Genomic DNA, 23,451 nt, shown 5'->3' with positions numbered 1-23,451 from the left:
TAAGCAATTTAAAGTAGTAAAATTATGCATCAATTAGTCATGGTTTATACTTTATACAGCCACTTGAGAGAACCATGCCTAAGAAGTCAAAAAATTGTTTGTCTAGCAAGAAATCAACACGAAAGATTATTATCTCCTTCATTATAGTACAAGATAATTAGTGTCATTACATTGAATCAATCAAAGACAGGGATGTCCCAGTGCAAATTCGAATTTAAGCTGACCCCAATACAGGTATCAGACACAGGAAAACCAAAAAAAAAAAAAAAAAAAAAGTAAACATAGCCATCAAGTGTTACAACTTGCACCTTTATTATTCTTACGGGCTAGGGCTGATGCATCAACAAGATATTTAATTTGAGATAACGAGGGCGGATATATCAGATAATAATCTACCGGGCATTTTCATGGACTAGAATGTTAGCAAGCTTTCCCTGCTGAGCCAAACAGACGCATCTTTTCAGCAATCACTGTTTTCATGGCTTCTTTTGCAAAAGCCATGACATTGATGAGATCCTTCTTATTGGGGCGACTCAGTGCATCCATATATGCCTTGCGCACTTCAGTATTAACATTGAACTTTCTGACACCAAGCTTTATGCATTCCTGTTCATTACAGTGAGAGTAAACTGAACATTAATCTCGGATTATCTATCATCTAATCCTAGCAGTAAAAAGGAAAACATTTTGACAAGTTGTCTACCAAAGAGAAATCTTCAAAAGAATTGATTAACTGAATTAAATCTTGAAATGAAAGAGCATAGGTGGATGTTTTAGGATTTATATGTCCATCTAAACTAGTTTGTGACTGAAGCGTAGTTGTTCTCAAATCATCAAAGGTCCATCACGACCCCTAATTTCCACCTAAGACTGTACTTCTATAAAGACATTAATGATAGAGATAGGACCTTCAACACCGAGAGATTTTCCACCATTACCCCTTTTAAACTCCATTCTTATATTGTACTCAGCATGTTCAACTTCCCTCTTGCCCTTTATCTATTTCACTAAAATGAATCAATACAAAGATTGTTAGAATTCAGTATACCTCTATTATTTCCTTTGACAGCCCAGAAGCTCCATGAAGAACAACATGAACTCCTTTCTTTGAACACAAGCCATAGAGGTCCTGTACTCATAAAAAGAGGAGAAACGAGTGAGTTCAAGTTAAATTAGGAGCAGATGCAGCTTTACTTGGCACATAAATACAGATCCAAAACAATTTTTCGAGAGATGCTAATTCACAAGGAACTCATCGATATTGTTTTGTTTCCAACTGATGCGTGATTAAAAAAATAATCACAATTAGAGTGATTTTGGAATCAACACGTACAACAGATATCTACCTTTAAAAAAGGAATGTTTGATTTTCTTCAGAGCATGCATCAGTAAAGCAGACTAATTTTATAAATCAATATCAATGTACTACAAGTTGGAGAATTGCTACTCTTAGTTTCAAGTATATAATGTGACATGAATAGGTTACAAAATGTTTAGCATCACAAATCGTCGCAAGTGGTTTTTCATAGAAAAAGCAGGAGTCTGATATATGAAGTGTAATTGACCTCCCTCATGGTTTATATTGATTGCCATATTAAAAATTCCCAGGTCAGTAAACTCTGATCCTAAATCAAAAGGATGAAAAGGAAACAAAAAGAGGGCAAGAATATATGCATTAGACCTTCAGCAAATCAAGTCTAAGATTTGGACCGCTTGGAGGATATTTTCCATGAACATTTCCGATGCACACTGCCAAAGCATCTATGGCCGTCGCATCAATGAATTCATGTGCCTGAAACGTCATATGAAAGCAAGTTCAGAAATTGAAAAAAGTTGATATTAACCTGGGGGTGGAGGGCTCGGGAGAGAGAGAGAGAGTGAGGGAAAGGGACCTGATTAATATCAGTCAGCTTTGCTTCATAGTCTGCTACAGTCAAATCATCTTCAGTACCTGACAATCTTCCCAATTCAGCTTCTACCAACATCTTTTTCGAGTGCGCCAAGGAAGAAATGTACTTCGTATAGGAAACATTATCCTTGAAAGGAAGGTGTGAGCCATCTACCATGAGTGAGTCAAATCCCTGTGGTGTGGTTGAAGTTATGAGTTAGCACACTGACATAAGAATCTTTGAGCTCTATTTGGTTGGGAAAAAAGTTTAATTGACGTGGAGAGCATAATAAATATGATCACTACTAACAAATGAAACTAACCATCTCAAGAACTTCCAACAACTCTTGCTTGGAATTTCCATGGTCAAAGTGAACTGTTATAGGAACCTGTCATTATGAATATGGTTAATGCTTTTACGGAGATCAAGAAAGATAAAGAACGTACAGAGGCACAATGATCACTACTCAGATTTTCCAAGTTAATTTCTCATTCATCAAAAGGAAGCTGTTTATACATACTTATGATAGAACTTCAGATTATGACATAACAGAAACTAATTACTCCCAAAACCCTACATCTGGTCATAATTTCCAACACTCAATTTTTAATCAAAGAGCATAGATATTAAGAGAGGAAAACCTTTTCTGGATCACAGATTTGACACCCGATCCAATCCATAATATATCAGACATTAGATGTTTTACCGCTTCAAAAGCCTGTGCAAGTATGCCAAAAAAATCTGGAGCTATTGGATCATTACTAAGTAAATAATTCTTCTTTTTTTATGCTCTTCTATCTTATTGAAAGATTTAAAGAATCCCTATAATTAGCAAAGAAACATATTTCCTTTTGATGGATCACAACTTATATTGTGGGACTACACTGGGTATGTTGTTGCAGTTGTTGATCACTGCCTATATTGATTTTTTCACTTATCCACAAATTGCAGCAGAAAACAGGTTCCCTTAGTCACTGTAGTGCAAATCCATGTTTATTGTCTGGTAGGAGCAGCACTGCAGCAGTATGCATGATTAAATATAGTTCAATTTTTATCCATCTATTTTTCATTATTCCAGAGTTGCTACAAGTTGACTCATTATCTAGAATATCACTTACAGATGCTTGTTCTGCAGCTGATATGCAACATGCAATGAGTGGAACTCCTCCTTCCTTTAGTGCACTAGGATGGATCTGGAGAATAAGAAGTGGCATAGATTCTTATTGTAGCAAATGAAACAGACATTATGTTCAAATAGAAATGACTTCCCTTCTTTTCCCCCATCAACAGATTAAGCATTCAGAAGAACATATATGAAGATGGAAAACGAGATGGGAAAGTCAAGAACTTCAAATTAAAAGATAATAAATTAATACTAGGATAGAGCTCTCAATAAAAGGACCACAAAAAGAATGTGGTACGAGGGATAAGGTATAATAGTCCCGGCATAAAATGTAGGATTATTTTATCTTACATTTGGTTAGGGGTTGTTAGTTAGTCCCAGGATTATTTATCCCACCATTTTACTGTAATGATGGGATAAGTTATCCCATATATAAAGTGGGACAACTATCGAATGGGATAACTTTGTCACCAATGCCCCATACCAAATAACCCTTAAATAGTACTAATGAGTAATGACATCAGTTCTTCTGAAGTAAAATATAGGTCTCTGAAGTAAAATATAAGAACTGAAAATTCAAACATATTAGTAATAAGAAAATAACAAATCAAAACAAAAAAGAACACGATTCTTTCGTGATTTTTTTAGCATTACCACAAATTTAAGAAAAAAACGTTATCTTTTAACAGTGCACGCAGAAGTGTTGCAAATATGTCAGCTTTTCTGAAGTAAACTTATCAGGGCAATTAGAGCTAACAATGATCTGCTTAAACCTGTAAGATAGCAGGACTATTTTCCTCCTCTGCTGCAGCAACAACTGCCTCAACTCCTTCCAAATTGTAGACGTTAAAAGCACCAACAGCATAGCTTCCCCTCTCAGCTTCCTATTAACAGAACAGATAGTGTAAATCCATATGTAAAAAGAAGGGAAATCATTAAAGCAAAGCCATTCTACCAGTAGGAGTTCCTTAGTTGATAATCTGCCAGGATGAGCCCAACGTTTCACCACCTCTGCCAGAGCATTACTGTCACCAACATTACCTGATATTCACATTGATAGCTAAATATTAGGGACCAAAGTACAGGTATTCAACGGCAATAAGAAATTGCCAAAAATTACCTGGGAAGACGATATAAGGAACCTTTGGATGTCTGCTTTCAGGACCTAGCTGCCACACTGGAATACCAGCAAGAGCTTGTCCCACTACTTTAGCACGTTTTGCTTCTAAAGCTTTTGTGGCAAGATCTGATGAGGTAATTCCTCCCTATGAAAGAAGAACTCAAGCAATTGGTCCAACACTTCAATAATTTCTGTTTATTAAGTTCTCCAGACATGTTCAGAGAATATACCAAGATAATGAAGTAACATATAGCTGTTGTGAAACCTAAAAGATTGACGGCACATGCTGTGAGGGAAAAGACTTTGTACAAGAAGTTTAGGTTCCCCTTAAACAAGTGCAACTAGGAAAACAGGGAGAACAAAAACCCAGATCAGAAAAGTCGGGCATAAAACAGTGTCCTTAGTTTTCATATGTTACTTCATTATCTTCAGATATTTACCCCAAAGGCTTCCTTAGTTCTCAAGTCTTCAAAAGAGTTACATACTGGAGTAAATTTCAAGTTCTAGAGCTGTTGCTTTTTGTGTCTTGAGATTCACACTGATTCGTCATATTCATCCTGCTTTTTGCTTCCATCCACATAAATCGATGAGCATGAATAATCCCCTGCCCCCCTTTTTGATTTAAGCAAGCATACACGTGTTTTAAGACTCTTAAATAAGAAGGATAATATTAATTTACAATTGCAACCTAGACCCAGGTTTTGACTTTAGTCAGTCAATCATTAAACTAACAAATCCTTCGAACTCTGTCCCCTTAAATTGACACCTTTCAACAGAAAGCTATGTGAGGAAAGAAAGAACTGTAAAAAAGTAATGAGCATGATGAATGTCCCTTCCACTACACATGCACATAATATAGAAGAAAGTGATACAAGCATGCAGAGATAAAAGAAGTACCTTTGCAAGAATATAACGAGGCCTTGTGGTTATCCTCCTAACTATCTCCACCAGTGCTGAGCTTACCTTGAAATTGATCTCTAAACTTTCAGAAGGAGCTGGGTATAGTACAGTATGTTAAAAGCACAAAAAAGTGAATAAAACAAAATCAGGATGGCAAGGAATTAGTATTCGTCATTAGATAATATGAAGACTCACTTTTGCCTGTGATCAGCTCCCTACTGGTCATTATGAAAGTATCTTTATGATTTCTAAGGTAAACGTCTGCCATTTCAGCAGCTCGATTGATTTCTTCCTCCCTCGTTTCTGATGACTCCATGGCAACTTTATTTACTGAAATCTACTTTTCAGGAAAGGAAATTAAAACTTAGCTCCATATTTTCAGCAAAAGTATAACATACAGTATTCAGTTTTACCTCTATAGTCTTCAAAACATGACCATATTGTAGTTTTAGTTCTTCAACCTGCAGTGAACTTGAAATATAAGTGTGACGGAATGCCAATAGAAATTAAGCATACGAAACTTGTTATATTTGACCTGCTTTGTTGTTTTTGGAACATATGAACCCACAACAATAAGTCCACCATTTCTTTCTCTACTTATTCCAATATCATTTGGCAAAATTGGAGATTTTTGGATGATTCCAACTCGAGTAGAAACAAAACTGGCAGCAGTACGGCACAAAAAGTGTTTTCCTTTTAGTTCTGCCTGCATATAGAGCAAAGAAAATGAAGATCAACTTACATCTCACCACATGAAAAAGAACTAATATCAAATGTAATGGGAATTCTATAAAACCTTTATCATTCCAGCGGCAAATACAGTCATGTCTCTTTCACTAGCTGCATTGACTATACATGTTGAACCCTGTTACAGGAAATGCGATCAGGAGCAACAAATAATTAAGGTTGAATTTTTGTAAGGAAGGGAAAATCAACCCAGCAAGAAATTTTCCAAGCCCACAGCAGAGTGGAAGGTTCCTTTTCACTATCCAGTAGTTCAGGGACTGGCATCAAAAGCTTCTGTGAAGCTCTTCAGAAGGAAATCTGGTAAGTTTGCTTATGCAGTAAATTGTGTAGCACTAAGCTGGAAGTTGTGAACATAGATTGCTCACTACCATCTACAACTCTGGCATTCACTTGCAATTTTAAAACATTTACGGCCTCAAGGGTCTTATGGTTTCCCTAAACATCAGCAACTATCAGTAAACTTCTCTATTAGACTCTCTGCACATGACAGTAATGTTATGGAAGAAAACTAAGAGGAGTTTAAGGGTTCAGTATGCAGGATTCTAAAAGAGCAAAGCTTTCGGCTGTAATGAGGGGTTTGAGAAGGTAAGCATCTATGACTTTGTAATCTCATATTTGCACTTTAAGTCAAATCCAAGTTTTATGTGTATGAACCAAAGCTCACACACAAATCTCCATATGTAGAATACCATCACCCAAAAGACACACAAACAGCAAACTTCTAACATGAAGTCCATTCTCTAAGGAACTTTGAGATCATGATAAGAGCTGTACGAAAAAAAAGTACATCGCCAAAAAAGAAAATAGGTGCCAAGCATAAGCTAGCCATGTTGACAAACACAGTCAGATGATGGATACTAATGAGTCAATGGAGGTAATAAAGAAAGAGCAATTATGTAAGAGTAAGAGTAAGATGGCGATGACGCTTATGTACCTTCTGCAAATTACAGAGATGTTCACAAACAGCATCTGGTCCACCATTTCTTAAAAGCTGGATGGAGATTGATGAAACACTGCTAGCAGGTCTCTGGCCCTTTGTTTTTTCTTCTACCCACTAAAATATCAAATGGAGAAAAAAAAAAAAAGAATAACAACTACATCAGTTTAGTGTGAAGCAGAAAACATGTTTTCCTCAGAAACAGACGAGGCTTGACCTCTCGGAGGTTGGAAGATTTGTATCCAAATGCAGCATCTTTAGCAAATTCTGTTTCACCTGCGGGAACAAGCCTAAAGACAAGAAGACATAATTAGTTTTTTCCGGCAAGTCCAAACAACTAATATAAGTTAGATTAGAGAGGTACCTATCAGAATCTGCAACATAATGTGTATCTCCAATGGTATAACGGCCTCCTTGTAAGAAAAAGGGGCAGATAATCCATGCGTCCATCTCACCCAGTACAGAAACAGCTGCATCTGCTTCCTAGGTAGCATAAAACGATATCTTAATAGTGTGTCAAGAAAGGACGACAACCACAACACAATCCCAAACAAGTTGGGGAAAGAAAGGCCACACGAGGTTTGATTTCTGTCAGCTTATCTCTATCCTCACCTCAGGGAAATGACCTCGTAAGGTTGAATCACCCCTCAGAACCACTGTGTAGTCTGCTTTTTCCACTGACTTGGCAGCAGAATCAATGTTCCTGCAGATATCTGCTATCAATGCACTAGCCTGCAGTGAGAAGCGTCAGTTAATGATGTCACAATCAATGAGATAAGTAACTTAGCCAGCAGCTGTTAGACTTCAAATACAAAAATTCTTTGAAGGGGTTCGATATAGAAACTTTTCTTCAATGTAAGTCTTTTTACCTTCTCAGAAGTCAATGCTCTGGAATTAGTCAAAATGAAAAAACATTTAGGCCTCTTTTTGAACTCTTCAATGAGTGACTCAATGCTCCTGCAAAAATTAGCAAGTTCATGACTGGTAAAAGTAACAAAAGTATTTTGAAGTTTTTATCTCTAAAAGGATCAAATAACAAAGTTTCACCTATGTTGGAGATAAGAAGTATGTTAACCAAGAGCACTTATAAAGTTAGATGGAGAGGAGAGAGTAATGGAGATTGAAGCTAACAAAGAAGGGAAATTATATTGTTATCATCTTCTACATGATAAATGTATTAAACAAAATAGATCTCAACTCTCTTTCCTCGTACGAAGAAGAGAATGAAGGAAATAGATAAAGAACTGAGCAACATGTATCTATTGCTAGTTTATTTAAGTTAAACATTACAAGTATCTAGTTCCACAAATAGCTGGACACTAATTTCTTTTGTTTGGTCGCTCACACCTGTCATACAAGTGCTTGGCCTATAGACTACACTTAACGAATGGGGATTTTGGTTAATTATTTCCAGTTTTCCCACTTCCGCACCTCAAATAACATGCATAATACGCAACACATATAAAGAAATGAAGAAATTACACTCTGAAACTCAGTCTTCCTGCCATACCATTTTGAATTGGTAACACTAGCTAGAGTCTCTGTTTGTGAATCCAGAAGACAATTTTTTGGAAAATGTAACTAAACTGTCTCTTGAAATTTATAGAAGCATTTTACCATTCTGTCAGGACCTCAATATCGTGAACAGTTTGAGTCCCAGTTGGATCATCATCCAGAACAATTAAAGTCCTCAAACTATTCTCTGTTAGTGTACGTATTTCATTGATCGGATCCACTGGCCACTCAGGAGGAAGGGACTGCAATGCAGATTCTTTATTGAGAACAGGAAGTTTGCCTTCAACTTTGACTCCACTCAGCGTCTCATAAACCTGCAGAAGTTTGAGATAGAGTAGATGGTAACAATTAGCTGAACCATTCTCATTACAATTTATGCCTATCAAATTCATGCTGCAGTATAATTAACAGAGGAAAACTACATTGTCTTTGGAATAAACTGAATGATAATTGAGCATATTTTCATAAATTCAAACATTAATTAACATGGCATCTCTTATTACATACAGCTGGTCATACCTTTACTACAGCAGCATCATCCAATCTGCCCCATCCAGCAGCAGAACCTAATCCATGAGACATATAAACAGTATGAAGACAGGTTACACAACATGAAAGAGAGCGCTTTTGCAGTACAGCAGTTCAATTTACATGCTCAAACACCATTAAGTTAAACAAAGGTTAATTAGAAAAAAGAGTAATCTGTGCTGGTTAAAAAAGGGTTATGAGGAGGACAGACCACAATTTTATCTGGTTAAACCCATGGCTGAGACGGCACAGAACTGACAAATCTAAGACATTTAGCGCTAGTTAATACTTTATTGGAAGCCATAGTTAATACTGGCTTGCATAAGGGGACCACCTATTCAGCTGTTTGTCAGCAATTCCTCCTACTAAGAGAAAAATATCTCTCTTCCAGTCACCACTTTACCCACCCCTCCCCAGTTTAACCACATTTTCTTGATCGCGAATTCATACAAACATTAGGCCTCACAATCTTCTACATCTCATGATTGAAAAGAAAAGAGGAAAATATGCTTTGGGAGAATGTCTATTTCATCCAATTTTTCAAACAAAGAAAAAAGGAACATCGATAAAAATATCTTTACAGCATGATATTCAGGGACAATTTCCAAATATATTTGGGCAATAAAATGGTGAATAAGCTGAAATCAAATGTCCATAGACCAAAAGCAAACAATGGGAAACCCAACTTGTTGTACTTAAAAGTTTCTTCTTTTTAATTAGTTAGCAACAGTAGACTTGCACAGTCTTTTGAATATAAATTATTGAAGTTGCACTATATGACAATAATATGCATCAAGAGTTTTCTTCTTTCCAGAAGAGTGACTCGACAAAGAAACCAAATGTTAGTTAAAATAGTAATGAGCAATCCTAGACAGTACCAGTATCTTATCGTTGTAATACTTTTAGGTCAAACAAAACTTAGAAACTGTCAATTTTGCTGTAATAAATGAAACCGCATTTGGATATCATTGAGAAAAGTGGGGGATGAAAATGGAAAATCTCATTTGCTAGAGTGCTTGCAGTAAAGGATACACAGAATTAAAATAGAAAGTAACAGATCTCTTAACCGCACCTGACAGGAATAATTGGTGTGCAATGTTTGCAATATGAAGCGGCACTCTGCGCGATGAGCCTTCACGAGAAACAATGCCCTGTTAAAACCATAAGAATAGCCTTAACGAAATTAAAAATCAAAGTTAACACAGCTGCAATATGAAATGTGTTCAATGTTTATCAGCCTCACCAGATCCTTCACGAAGATATCAAGTGCCGACAGCGGCGTATAATCATTTTCTATCATGTGCGGCCCACGATTCTCAAACATCCTGCAAAAATACAAATCCAAATAAATCCTACTGTTCACACATTAACACAAATCTCATGCCACAGATAAGCACAATTTCTAGAAAGAAGTAAATAGCTCCATAATGAAAGCAGGCAAAGCAGGTGGAGAACCAGAAATTCTCAGGCATCAGTTAACATCTTAGAGTTGTGAGGAGCTCAGAGCCTCATTTTCCTACAGGGTGATAATTAGAAGACACCATAAAAGTTAAGCTACTATGCTGGTATTGGACCAAATAAGCCAAGGTTAATCATTCTAACATCGTCAACCATCTCTTCTTACACTGCAAGTGGACAACCCAGCTGTGGCAAATGTTCACCAATATGAGAGAGATTAAATGGGTGAAACCAGGAAGGATCAAAGAGGTTTTGAAGTGCTGGAATAGAGATGGAAATGCAGGAAGAAAGGAGGAGAGATGGAAGATGGTCCCATCATGTATATGGTGGACAGTATGGCTAGAGAGGAACCAGAGATGTCATGAAGGAAAGCAGAGCAACATACAAAGATTTAAGCTTAAATGTTTAGCTCTGTATTATTTTTGGTGTAAACAAGTAGTCTTAGATAGCTCAGAAGTAATCAACACAACTATAGACTGGCTGTAACTTGGTAGGTATAGGATCCTATGTAACTACAACACTTTTGGAGGGGAACTACACTTTTGAGGTAGTATACCTGTGGATAAATATAGACTAACTGTTACTTTTATCAAAAAAAACATCGTCTCAGTTCCACCAACCGATGAATTAAACAACATGATTTCCTGCTTACCACGAGACAAACAAATACATCTGTAAACTCTCTGACAACTCATGCACAGAAGACACCAACCTCACCCCGGAAAGAGAAAGAAATGCCAAGACATGTTTTTACCATGTCTTATGAAATTACGACTTTGCTTGTAAAATAGGTTACAATAAGATGAAAAAGGCAAAGTTTTTCCAAGCATATCTCTGAAAATGACTATTGTTGAAGGCATCAATCAATATTGATGAACAAATAATTAAACAAATAAAAACATCCACTCTCTAGCAATATTTTTTATATATACACAATTCAAAACAGTATAATACAAGGAAATCTTAATTTGAGTCTTGCAACGGTTGAAGATACAACTAAATAAATATAAGTATCCTTTTTTTACTAATTTATACTTTCAGATGAGGCAGTACATACAATTCAACAACTATTTCTACGATGACCAAAGAACCAACCGAAAACTCATGCACAACACAGTGAGATGATTCCTTAAAGAATAAAAGTTTTTGAAGGTTTCCTGCTTAAAGTCAATCATGAGTGAGCTTCTCGAAAAATAATACTCACAATCATAAAGACCACATTACACAGAAATATCTAACTAATAAAAAAAAAACTGACTTTTCTTCCAAACACAAATTCAAAATATATATATAGCTTGGACGCACTCTCAATCATAGATGATTCTATGATTCCTGTCTCACTAATTATAGGACCACATTCTGCATTCAGCACTAAAGCATTATAATATTCATGACTACATATCGGAAATATCAGGCTCAGGGTAACATCTAAAAACTAATATCATGCCATGCACTGTTGCAAACAAAATTAAAAACTGAGCACTGCACAGCTTCTTTTACCTATATTTGAATGAAAAGAAGGAAATTATTTTCTTCAATAACGGTATGGGTTACCTACCAAGATGTTCCCCCACTATTTGTGATGACATCAAACAAAAGTCTTGTATTAAGACCCAATCGAGCACCAAATGCCATTGCCTCAGCAGCTGATGCAATATGAACTCCAGCAAGAAGTTGATTGACCATCTTAACAGCACTGGTAGATCCACATATACAGAAGTCAAAAACCGATGTACTATTTCCAGGACAAACTCATTGAAGAAACAGCAAGGTGAAGTGATTGGAGAAGTATTTGCATGCCCAAATAAGCTAAGTACTATGAAATCAAGTGATCCAGTGAGGTCAGAGAAGATAATACTCAGACTAAAGGTACCTGCCAGCTCCACAACTTCCTCTTATTATATAAAGCTTCTCACTTAATGCTGTTTAGGCAAGCACACAATGATCAGTACCTTAATAGTAACATTTGAAAGGGAAAATCACACAGAGATATCTAAAGGATATTTTGAGACAAAATAAAAGAGTCCACTTCTTACCAGCAAGAACTGAACCACTGTGTTTGAGAGCCTCATCTGTACCTGATGCCATTATCTAGCATTGGTGTTATAACTTCCAGTAAGTCACCAGACAAGGTTCATCCAAACAAAAAACATTTTTGAAATATGAAAAGCAATCACCAAAATCAAGGATTTGAAAGCTAATTTTTTCATATTCGCACCGTAAGGGTTCCATTAGCAGCCTTCTTGACCCCACCAGAAACAGGAGCATCCACTAATTTTAATTTCTTCGGGTCACCTATCAGATGATAAAGGTGAAGCATATGTGAGTCAAAGAATGATAAAAGGTGGATGATATGAGAATTATGTCCTTAATTTTTGGAAAAGAAAGAGCCATTACTATCATAAAATTGGAGAAAACTCAAGATTTCATTATCTCTGATCACAGTTTGGAAAGTGATGAAGCGTCAAGAGATCATTAAACTCCATTTAGTTCTCTTGAGATTGGAACTGTCACATGTTGGAAGAGGCAGTATATTCAATCATAGGGCCAATACTTCATCTATCTAAATCAGGAAGCTGTATCATATCATCGGACAAGGATATCATCCCCCAATATAAATTTAAAAACAAAACAATGTGCTTGCAGTCTTGCACACGCAAGCACACAAGTACGTCATTTTTGCTTGAAGGTGCAAGTAGTTCATATCCTTGACATGGTTTGGTCATGCCCTACGTCGACCTCCAGATACACCAGTTTACAGGTGTGAAACCATGGTAAGGTGTTAAAAAGGGGCGATGCATACCTAAAATCACAGGAAAGAAAGATTTTTGGAAAGGTTTATAAACTCATTGAATCCATGTAGACTTAGTGAAAAATAGGGCACAATTCAGAAAAATATTTTAAAAGGCGATAACAATTAGTTAAGAATACGTGTTAGTCATGTTAGTATGATTACTTCAGATCCTGCTTTCTGGTAGTCTTTTAGTCTTGTCAGAGATTTCTACCAGTAGAGAATATACAAAACTTCAACTTCATTTTATAAACTTGGTTGGAATTGAGGTTTAATCATTGTTGTATATATCTACTCCTTGAACTGGTATATTCAGGAATGGACTTGCCTCGAAAAGAATGAACAAGAAAATGCCAGGAAATGTATTACAAGAAGGAGAGCAAACTTCAACGGAATTTGAGAGGAAAGACTTACTCTGCAAGCGCTTCTCAAGCTGGCTAACAAATGATGGAGAAACTGTTGATGAGAGGATAATAGATGCTCCAGATGGAAGGGCTATAAAAACCAGGAGAGATGGTTAGTCCTGCCCAAAGATGTAAAAGTGAGAGCACAGTATTTACCTGACACAGCGCCTTGATCACCATAAAGAACACTTTCAGCTTGCAGTTCGTTTGTGACCATTACTACAAGTACGTCTACATCTGAAACAATTAAGGTGGCAAAACAAACATTTAAAAGGATCAGCAAATGGCAAGTAGCGTCAAACTTTTGCCATAGTGCTCATCAAAAAGTAAAGAAGCAACTTTTAATTACAGATTAGGGAATTGATCTTATAGCTAAACTACTTTACATTGGACTTGTTGAGCAGAAAACAAAGTATTATCTGACAGATACTTATTCTAAGTTATGCTGTCCAGATCCAAGAATGATGGAAGCGGAAGCTCAAGATCCTTCTCATTTTCTTCTTGACTGTAGGGAGACGGATGAACTTGACTTCTATAAGTTTGTTAGTCAACCTTGTTCTAGCTTAGTCTCGTCCAGAAAGTAAATCATACAATTAAGAAATAAACAGAATAGCAGACCCCTAGAACTTAAAGCTCTTTGCCAAACAGACAAGATTTTCAGACAACACAAGACCTGAAGATTGTCATCAGTTTCTTAATATATGATGCACACATCAAAAAGCATCTTAATTTACCCTGAGATACTTCTGCAGGAGTACTCCCAGTCAAGCCACCTGCATCTGCAAATCGAGATAGTGACGGTGGATATACCTACAATTTCATAAGAAAAGGCAGCCATTACTTTCACTTAGTTATTAGCTTTAAATAAATCACAACAAACATCTGAATTCAGTAAATAGAGGACAATACACAACATAAAGCATGTGGATACACTTCAAGGTACCTTGTAAGGAGAGATGTTTATCGATGTAGATATGCACAAAATGATGTTAGTGATCGGAATAAATTAAGGAACCCAATTTTCATTAGGTCAACAAAAATCAGTCTTGCAAGTCATTTCCAGCTTCTTTTTCTTGTAGAAATTTCTTTGACGAATCAAAGACAAAAGCCACAAGTGCAGACATAATCTCAGATAATGTACGAAATAGAAGGATTTGTTCCTACAGTTACTTGCAGTTTAATTTTTCAAAGTATCTCTTTGGTGTAACGGCAGACAAGGGAAGGAAAGAATATCAAAAGATAAGATTTTCCCTTTTCAGTAGGTGGACGAAAAGATGACCAAGTTTTTCCCACCACTTCCTAACTTTGAATGATCAAAACACACCCTAAAAGTGAATCACCTTCTCTACTTTTTCAAAGGGAAAAAAGATGTTGCTCGAAAGACATTATCCTATACTTTGACATTGCTTTATGTGCAGATACTTTATTTTTACCCCAAATTTAAATCTACAGTGATTCTGATGCACTTCCTGATATTCAGCCTTAGACTGAGTAGTGTGCATTTCAAATTAAAATTTTAAATTTCCCACCACTCTTTTAAAACATTTAAAAATTTCTAGAAAATGGAAAATGTATTATTTTCCTTGAGTCATTGGGAAAACAGTTATCATTGACTTAGGTAGGATATCTATTACCTAGTCATCCAAAACTACATATTGAAATGGAACTAGTCCAGCACCAAATATAAAAAAGATGTAAGGCATTACATCATAACCAAGGACGCAGAAATTTGATTTCAGCAGATGAGTTGCCATGCCAAATCCCATTGCACCAAGGCCAATGAAACCAATTCGCTTCACAGTATCAGATTGGGAAGTAATTTGACTGGCCAGTTCCTCAGGGTTGTAACTTTTAGAATTGACCGCATCAGCTAAATTTACCCCAAGTAAACTTTCCCAAACCTGTAGCGCATCCTGCTGTTAGTAGCAGATAAAGAAGCTCAAGCTACATTACTGTAGGAAAACCTTGTGTACTCAAACCTGACCTTGAGCAATGTAGAATCGTCATCTTTCTGTTGTTGGGGATGTGAAGATCCTGTAGATGAAATGCAAAGCAACTGAGATCACGTCCAAATGTTACTTTTGTCTTCCGCAAAACAAAATAAGAAGGAATGGGTACTATGCCTGCTATGAGTTGCTGATGAGCAACCGTTAGAAGTGGAACGGGGAATTTATGTGATTTCGCCATGTCTAGTACATTACCCTGAAGTGCACCAAAAAAGAATCAGGAAATAGGAACTCTACAGTAGTAAAGAGACGACAGAAATTATTATAAGAATTTTCTAGCGGTAGCCAGACGCAACACCATGAAAGCGAAAAACCATGAAGAATTTTTCAAGTTCTTCCCTGTGCCCCAATAAATTAGATGTTTACTTTTGGGCTGATTTTGAAAAACTTGACCCATTTCCTTTGAGGGAAAGTTTTATCCCCTCTAAACTCTTCAAACTAATATGAATTATAATCAATTAATCACTTCATAATATTTCAAACTTGGCGTGACATCCTTTTAACTATCCATTTTGCTTTTCTAACATTCCAATATCATTTTAAGCATTTGTTATCAAATTAATGTAAAATCTTTTCAAACATCCTATTCTTGAAATTCACACCAGCTCAAAATGAGTCTATCTCAAAGGTAATATATAATTAAGGGAAAACCCAGGATTAAAAATAGAAAAGAAACACTGAAAGGTGCCTTTCAGAAAGAATGTGCATTTTAAACTTATGGTTTCTCTTTCTGAAGAAGGCATTATATGCTCTAACCTGTTATAAGCAATAAACATATTATGGACAGAGGATTAAGAAAGAGCATTTCATCTTACAAAAGAATCTAAATAGTAATGTTAGCTCTCAAAAGAAAAGAACTATGGAAACTTAACACGAGAGTCTTACCAAATTTTGAATGAAAAGGTTGAGAAAGAGATGTTTTGTCTGATTACCCCTCAAAAGCTGGGGAAGAGAATTCTTGAAAACCCTGCAAAATTTAAATATTAAGAAAAAATTGAGAATGACAGCATGCAAAAATAATTAATCATTACATAGAGAAGTAATGCAAAGCAAACAGAAGACAGAAAGGAAGAACATGGTATCAGAGCTAATTCAACTTACAACTATACATAATAACATATGAAGACTTCTACAAATGATTAATACTCCCTTCGTTTCAAAAAGAGTGGCCTAGTTTGACTTGGCACGGAATTCAAGAAAATAAAGAAGACTTTTGAATCTTGTGGTCCTAAATTAAAGTTATGTCAAATGTACAAAATTGCCCTTTAATCTTGTGGCCTTAAACATGCCACGTGGAAAGCTGAAATTAAAATGTTACCAAAAAAGGAAAGAAGTCATTTTTTTTAAACAAACTAAAAAGGAAAGTAGATCATTCTTTTTGAAACAGAGGAGTAATACATCTTTAAAAAAAAATTAACTTCTCGTGGCTCAATGACAACATAAACTGACCCCAAAGACATGCCCATGTGCACACCTAGTTTATATAGCTTTCGGCATAAGATAACACATTGAACTGGTCGAATCAACGATACCTAATCAAGCACCCAACTATGTACTTAAGATCAGAATCATACACGAGTATTCAGCAATGATTTTGAACTTGAACATAAAACTTGGAATCTAAGACTTCTTAACTAACTATCCCTTTAAATCAGCACAGCTGCTTTTTTTTTTTGATAAAAGTAACAGTTAGTCTATATTTATCCACAGGTATACTACCTCAAAAGTGTAGTTCCCCTCCAAAAGTGTTGTAAGTTACATAGGATCCTATACCTACCAAGTTACAGCCAGTCTATAGTTGTGCTGATTACTTCTGAGCTATCTAAGACTACTTGTTTACACCAAAAATAATACAGAGCTAAACATTTAAGCTTAAATCTTTATATGTTGCTCTGCTTTCCTTCATGACATCTCTGGTTCCTCTCTAGCCATACTGTCCACCATATACATGATGGGACCATCTTCCATCTCTCCTCCTTTCTTCCTGCATTTCCATCTCTATTCCAGCACTTCAAAACCTCTTTGATCCTTCCTGGTTTCACCCATTTAATCTCTCTCATATTGGTGAACATTTGCCACAGCTGGGTTGTCCACTTGCAGTGTAAGAAGAGATGGTTGACTGTCTCTCCTTGCTCTTCACACAAAAAGCACCTGGAACACAGGTGAACGCCTGTTTTGTTCAGGTTCTCATGTGTCAAAACTGTCTCCTTAGCTAACAACCAAGTAAAACAATTTACTTTCTAGGGTATCTTGGTTTTCCATATCATCTTCCAAGGCCAACCAATCTACTTCCTCAAAGCCAACTGTGTTGAGATCTTCATATGCTGAATTTACTGTGAAACACCCTTTGCTCCCCACATTCCACACCAGTGAATCCTCTTCCTCAGACAGGTTACTAAATTGTGCTAGGGTAACCAAAAACTCAGTTATTCTGCACATCTCCCAATCATTTAAATTCCTCCTGAAGTGCAAATTCCACCCCTGATCATTCCATAATTCGGCTACAGTTGCTTGTTGCATTTGACATAGGTCGTAGAGGTCAGGGAACCTTTGGCTTAATGGGACCTGACCACACCATTTGTCCATCCAGAACGCCACCTTTCTGCCATTTCCCACCTTACAATATGATCTTTCTAGCACCAAATCCCATAGATCACTGATAGATCTCCATACAGTAGACCCATAGGGAGAGGTCACCTTTGTTGTCATCCACTTATCCCTCATTCCATATTTTGCAGCAATCACTTCCTTCCACAATGAGTTCTCAGCAGATGCAAACTTCCATAACCACTTCATCATAAGGCTTTGGTTCTGAAACTTCATGTTTCTGATGCCCACACCCCCTATCTTCTTGCTTATGCTCATTTCTTCCCATTTGACAAGATGATACTTCCTTTTATCTTCATTTCCTTGCCAAAAGAAAGTTCTTCTGAGTACCTTTATTCTGTCGATTACACCAGCTGGTGCTGGGAAAAAAGACATCATGTAAGTTGGTAAGGCATCCAGCACACTGTTGATCATAGTAAGTCTTCCCCCTCGGGATAAGTATTGACTTTTCCAGTTTGCTAATTTTCTCTCACACTTCTCTATCACTCCACTCCAAATGCTTATTGACTTACTTTTTGCACCTAATGGCATGCCCAAGTAGATGGTGGGTAGCTCCCCTATTTGCCCCCCTAGCGTATTGGCTAGCTCCTCAATTTGCACCACTTCATTAATTGGATAGATGTAGCTTTTCCCCCAGTTTATATGAAGGCCTGACACAGCTTCAAAAATAATGAAAATGGTCCTCAAAATCAGAAAATGGTTCCTCACTGCTTCACAAAAAACTAAGGTATCATCTGCATACTGTAGGTGAGTGATTTCTAGGTTGTTACTTGCCCTGTTTTGCACTTGGAACCCTCTGATCCAGTCTTTGGCTTTTGTTGTGTTAATCAGGCTACTCATCCCCTCCATTGCTAGAATGAACAAGAAAGGTGAAAGCGGATCTCCCTGCCTCAACCCCCTTTGCTTTCAAGCATCTTTTTCTTTCAGAACTAATTCTTGCACTCATGAAGAAGGTAGGATAGGACATTTTTTAGCTGACATTTTCCAGCAGTAATAGTACTAGGAAACTAAGTGATCAAGTGCAAGATAAACTTTAGCAACTGAATAGAAGATTGAGAAATAACAGTGATGCACTAATACCATACTCTTTTCGGAACAATAAACTATCTAATTTAAGATATTACACTAAACATCTTCATAAAAACCTTGAGGTGGCTATCTATCAAATGAGCCTAAAATGAAATGAAAATGTAAATGCAGTCACCAAGAATTTCCAGCAGCATTGGATATTATGTCATAAAGTATCCATGGATGAATTCCAGCTTGAGCACCAAGACCAATGGCCTCCACCGAAGCAACAGAATGAATTCCTTCAAGGAGCTCAATCACCATTTTAGCTTTGCTGCAAGCATAATTGTAACAGATAAATAGATTGTCACAAAATCATTATACTAACATAACTACGCAGATTAAATTTGTGATAGTCAAACTAAAGATACCACTATAATCTAAACTGAGCAAATCATAATTGCTCGATTTTTCTCAATAATGACATGAAAAACAGCAAAAATTGGTAGACATGACAGATATACATAATGTACCTTCCAGCACCAAGTTCACCCTCAAAGGTGTATAGCTTTGCGCACATGGCTGTCCACAGGAAAAAGCCGACTCAGAAAAGCAAAGAAACATGAGAGTAACCAATTTTCTCTGGCTCTAACAGTCGGTAAAAATTTTAAGAACAATGATTTCAATAGTGAATTTCTGCAAAAATAAATCCAGAATAGCAAGACAAGTTACTGCACCAGAAAGAATGGGCTGTGCTCTAGCAATGGACTCCGAACTTCCAGAGGAAATAATCTGTCATCATTGAAAAGAAAGAACAAATATTCCTGGCATCAGCAAAGGACAAAAAGTAGAAGATACATTTCTAGCTAACTCCTCAGAAATGGTTCTCATGGGGAATTTTATGTCTTACCATAGTTTTATCATTCAGAACCTCTGATACTGCTTTTGAGACATATATATCAACAATGAAGTTTGTGCCATAACAATCTGCATTAGTCAAAAGAAGAACAGTTTGAAGATTAGCAGATGTCTGTTAAATTTTCAATGGCAGTTACACAAGTGTAAATCCTTATATTTCCATCTTCCTCTATTTTATCTTCATAGTGAAAATGTCCATCCCAGGCATATGCCCAGTTCACCTTGATAATTCACCCGCCACAAAGAATAAATGATAAAAAATCACGAACGCTAATGCCCTACAAGTCTTAGCTTATGCTCTAGTGGACTATGATATCCAAATTAAATTCTTATCACAAATGCTAGCTCATCTTATAGAGTTACATTCAACAACAAAAAAATACTAAGGCCTACTCAGTTTTATCTCATATGTCTTAACAAATCATCAAACTTGCTAAGATTCAGCAGTAAAATGGCAGTATAGTGCAAGAAGCTTAAAACCCACAAGATAGATATTTTCCGTAGTCATTCATCAATTAGACTTCAAACATCACAAGAAAACTCAATTATACAAGGGGCACGATAAGAAAGAGACAAATTTACTCTCACAAATATGCAACATTTATTACTTCTAAATATGGCAATAAAATATGAAAATTAGCCAGATCAAGATGTTGCCTCTTAGAGCCAACTCCAGCTTCTGAATCTGTGAAGGTAATACATTTGAATGGAAAATGATGACCGTATCTTTGCTTAATCCTGTAAAGCAAGAAAAAACATCAATAGAAAGGAAAGAAAAGGCAATGGCATTGCGCCTTCATCAAACTGATCAGACAGAAACCTAGAATATGTATAGACATTTACCGTTTAAAACACCCTTGTCGCCCAGAATTAAATCATTTATTTGATCAGCATGAGATAACAATATGACCAATGCAGCTACACCTGAAAATGGTGAAGTGGATCAGAAACTATTTTGGTACGTAACAAGACACCTGGAGAAACTGTGAAGAACTTTCACCATACAATGTCAAGCAAGGTAGGCTATAAAGATTGTTGCTTCTCTCCATCGTATTTACTGGAGACAGCAGAATGGTTAAATGATGACCTCAAGCCATCCACTTCTAAAGGCAATATCAGACAGAAGGATAGATCTATTTTCTGTATAAATCAGAGAGCAAGAACCTTGCAGAAATCACCTTCTTTTAAGTCTTCCGGTAATCACGAAAAAATATTCTAGATTATATTGGCCGAAAATCTTCTTTTGGGCTACTAATAGATTACATCTAATGTTCCAGATCACCACAATATACTATTCCATTATACATCCCAACATCTTTTTTGCACCTTCAAAATCATAGTGTTCTAGTAAATTAGCAATAGGACGTCCAAAAATATCTTTCGATCAGAAAAAAGGAAATAAAGACCTGCCGCATAAAGACAAAACAGACAAGAACGGCCAAACTCAATACAGAGAGACAAAAGCTAAAAGTTTGAAATGTCGAGATCATTTCCCGCACGAGGGAGCTGAAAATGGGATTTTCTGTCCAATTTTCAGTATCTTAAGATGGAACTGAATCATGATAAAAAAATCTATTCAAATTTAAGTATGATTGAGAAAAAAATAAAATTCAATATATAAGGTCAGCAAAAAGGTGAGACTTAAGCACATGGTGATGATGGCAGTTAAACAGTGGGAAAGTAAACTGTGAAGGAAGAATGAAACAAGAGGAGGGGTATTCTTCAAATGTAAGAACAAGGTTTGATTTACACTAGGTTTTGAGGTGCTCATCAATTGTCTGTACATAGTTTAAACTGGGACATATAGCCAAACATTACAAGGAAAATCTGTAAGAGAAGGCTGTGGGATAGGAAACATAAAGAAAGTGAACCCAGATCTCACCTTTCCTTGCCTCAGTAGGGTTGGCACATACTTTACCACCTAGCTTTAAGAACTTATCAACCAAAGGACTTCCTGCCTGTTGACACCACATATCAAAACCACCAACCACAAAGGGCATTACCAATCTTAAACAGATGACATTGAGAAAAAGAAGCAGACGAGTGAAGACAGAACATAGATGTCCACTTTCTTTCAACCACATAGAAACTTTATGTCAGGTGATGAACCAAGAAAAGCATTCTAGCCCCAATGCTAGAGATCAAAGAAATATAACTTCACGTATTTTTTTATCAGTAGAAAGAAGATTTAACATCTTTGATATTCTATAATTATGTAAACAAAATTATCAACAATTCTGAAACAGACCGAAGCAAATGTTCATATAAGCTAATAGTAAATGGAAAAATTTCAAAGCAACTCTTCACTGACACTGACCAATATCAGGCATTGAAAACTTGAAGTGTTTTTCTTGAAACCTACTTTCTTGATGGAACATAGTCATAAATAGTAAGCCCATTCAAATCAAATCTTTTCCCACCCATGAGAACTTACTATTAGAAACCTCAAGGCACTGCATAATGTACCCACCCAAAAAAATTGACAAAACTAAAGCATTCAACTAAATCTTTTAAGTTTCTTGAAATTTTAATTCAAGATCTTCATCAATCATTGACTAAATCTTGATAATCATTTTGATTATTAGAAACCTCAAGGCACTGCATAATGTACATGTCATCCCCCGCCTACCCACACCAACACCCAAAAAAAAAGGGTGAAGTGATCTATAAAGCATTAGACTAAATTTTTAATTTTCTTTAAATTAAATTTAAAATCTTCATCAATCTTGATAATAATCTTGATTAAAAACCACTGATCTTCATCAATCTTGATGAAAAATCAGAAGAAAAACAACTGATAAGTACAAGACTGATCGAAAATCAAGAAATTAGAATCATATGATCAGAAACATAACATGAATTTATCAACAACCTCGAATGCCTGAAGAGAATAACCCGAACGAAGAAGCGAAGTAGCCAATTCCAAGCTGATATCATCCAAACCGACGAACCCAACTACACTGCCAGTAGCCATCAGTGAAGCAGAGAGAAACAGAACCAATGGCGTTTGTTTATTGGAAAAAAAAAAGAAGAAAAGAGCAAGCCTCGAATGTGTTTGGGTTGGTAACTTATATAAAGAACGTCTTTAAGTTGACCCGCTTCTTTATTTTTTATTTCATATGTCCCTGTCCATTATAGAAAGTAGAAACAGTTCAACGTTTAAATTTTATTTAGTTGTTATAAATAAAAAAATTATAAAATAATATTTTTAAAAAAATTGAATTTCAAAAAATATTTAAATTATTTCAGTTTTTTAAATTTTATACCTATATTATTTAGAGTGTATGTTTTTTATTTGAATTACAATATAATGATGTATGTACTTTCTTTTTTATTCTTTCATGTGGCACTTCATGATTAAAATTATCTTTTCATGGTAAATTTTAATTAAATTAGCTATATTCAAGATAAGAAATAACTTTTTTCCCAAAAATGAAAAGTATTTTTAAGTAAATACATAATATTTGTTAAATGTTTTGGTCAAAGATTAATTACTCTCA

General features: G+C 36.0%; 1 protein-coding gene across 1 annotated transcript; it reads right to left on the bottom strand.

Annotated features, from left to right (window-relative positions):
• Window positions 1–121: 121 nt before the first annotated feature.
• Window positions 122–22,951, bottom strand: LOC125832041 (uncharacterized). Its single transcript, XM_049511168.1, has 42 exons — window positions 22,824–22,951; window positions 21,834–21,909; window positions 20,795–20,875; window positions 20,609–20,689; window positions 19,944–20,020; window positions 19,771–19,825; window positions 19,567–19,615; window positions 19,230–19,367; window positions 16,304–16,385; window positions 15,536–15,614; window positions 15,397–15,446; window positions 15,119–15,313; window positions 14,147–14,222; window positions 13,569–13,649; window positions 13,423–13,503; window positions 12,436–12,512; window positions 12,254–12,308; window positions 12,091–12,139; window positions 11,776–11,913; window positions 10,003–10,084; window positions 9,832–9,910; window positions 8,751–8,797; window positions 8,334–8,545; window positions 7,586–7,673; window positions 7,329–7,448; window positions 7,081–7,199; window positions 6,934–7,006; window positions 6,714–6,833; window positions 5,829–5,897; window positions 5,568–5,738; window positions 5,446–5,493; window positions 5,228–5,369; window positions 5,030–5,127; window positions 4,133–4,277; window positions 3,968–4,053; window positions 3,786–3,896; window positions 3,008–3,082; window positions 2,212–2,277; window positions 1,893–2,081; window positions 1,682–1,792; window positions 1,049–1,129; window positions 122–606 (listed from the first exon to the last, which is right to left on the bottom strand). The coding sequence occupies exons 1-42, from the start codon at window positions 22,923–22,925 to the stop codon at window positions 421–423; spliced, it is 4,140 nt and encodes a 1,379-aa protein (XP_049367125.1). The 5' UTR covers window positions 22,926–22,951; the 3' UTR covers window positions 122–420.
• Window positions 22,952–23,451: the final 500 nt, after the last annotated feature.

This window comes from Solanum verrucosum, unplaced genomic scaffold (assembly GCF_900185275.1).
Source record: "Solanum verrucosum unplaced genomic scaffold, falcon-dt-bn FXZP01000009.1, whole genome shotgun sequence".
NCBI lineage: Eukaryota > Viridiplantae > Streptophyta > Magnoliopsida > Solanales > Solanaceae > Solanum > Solanum verrucosum.
This window is presented reverse-complemented; position numbering and strand designations above follow the sequence as displayed.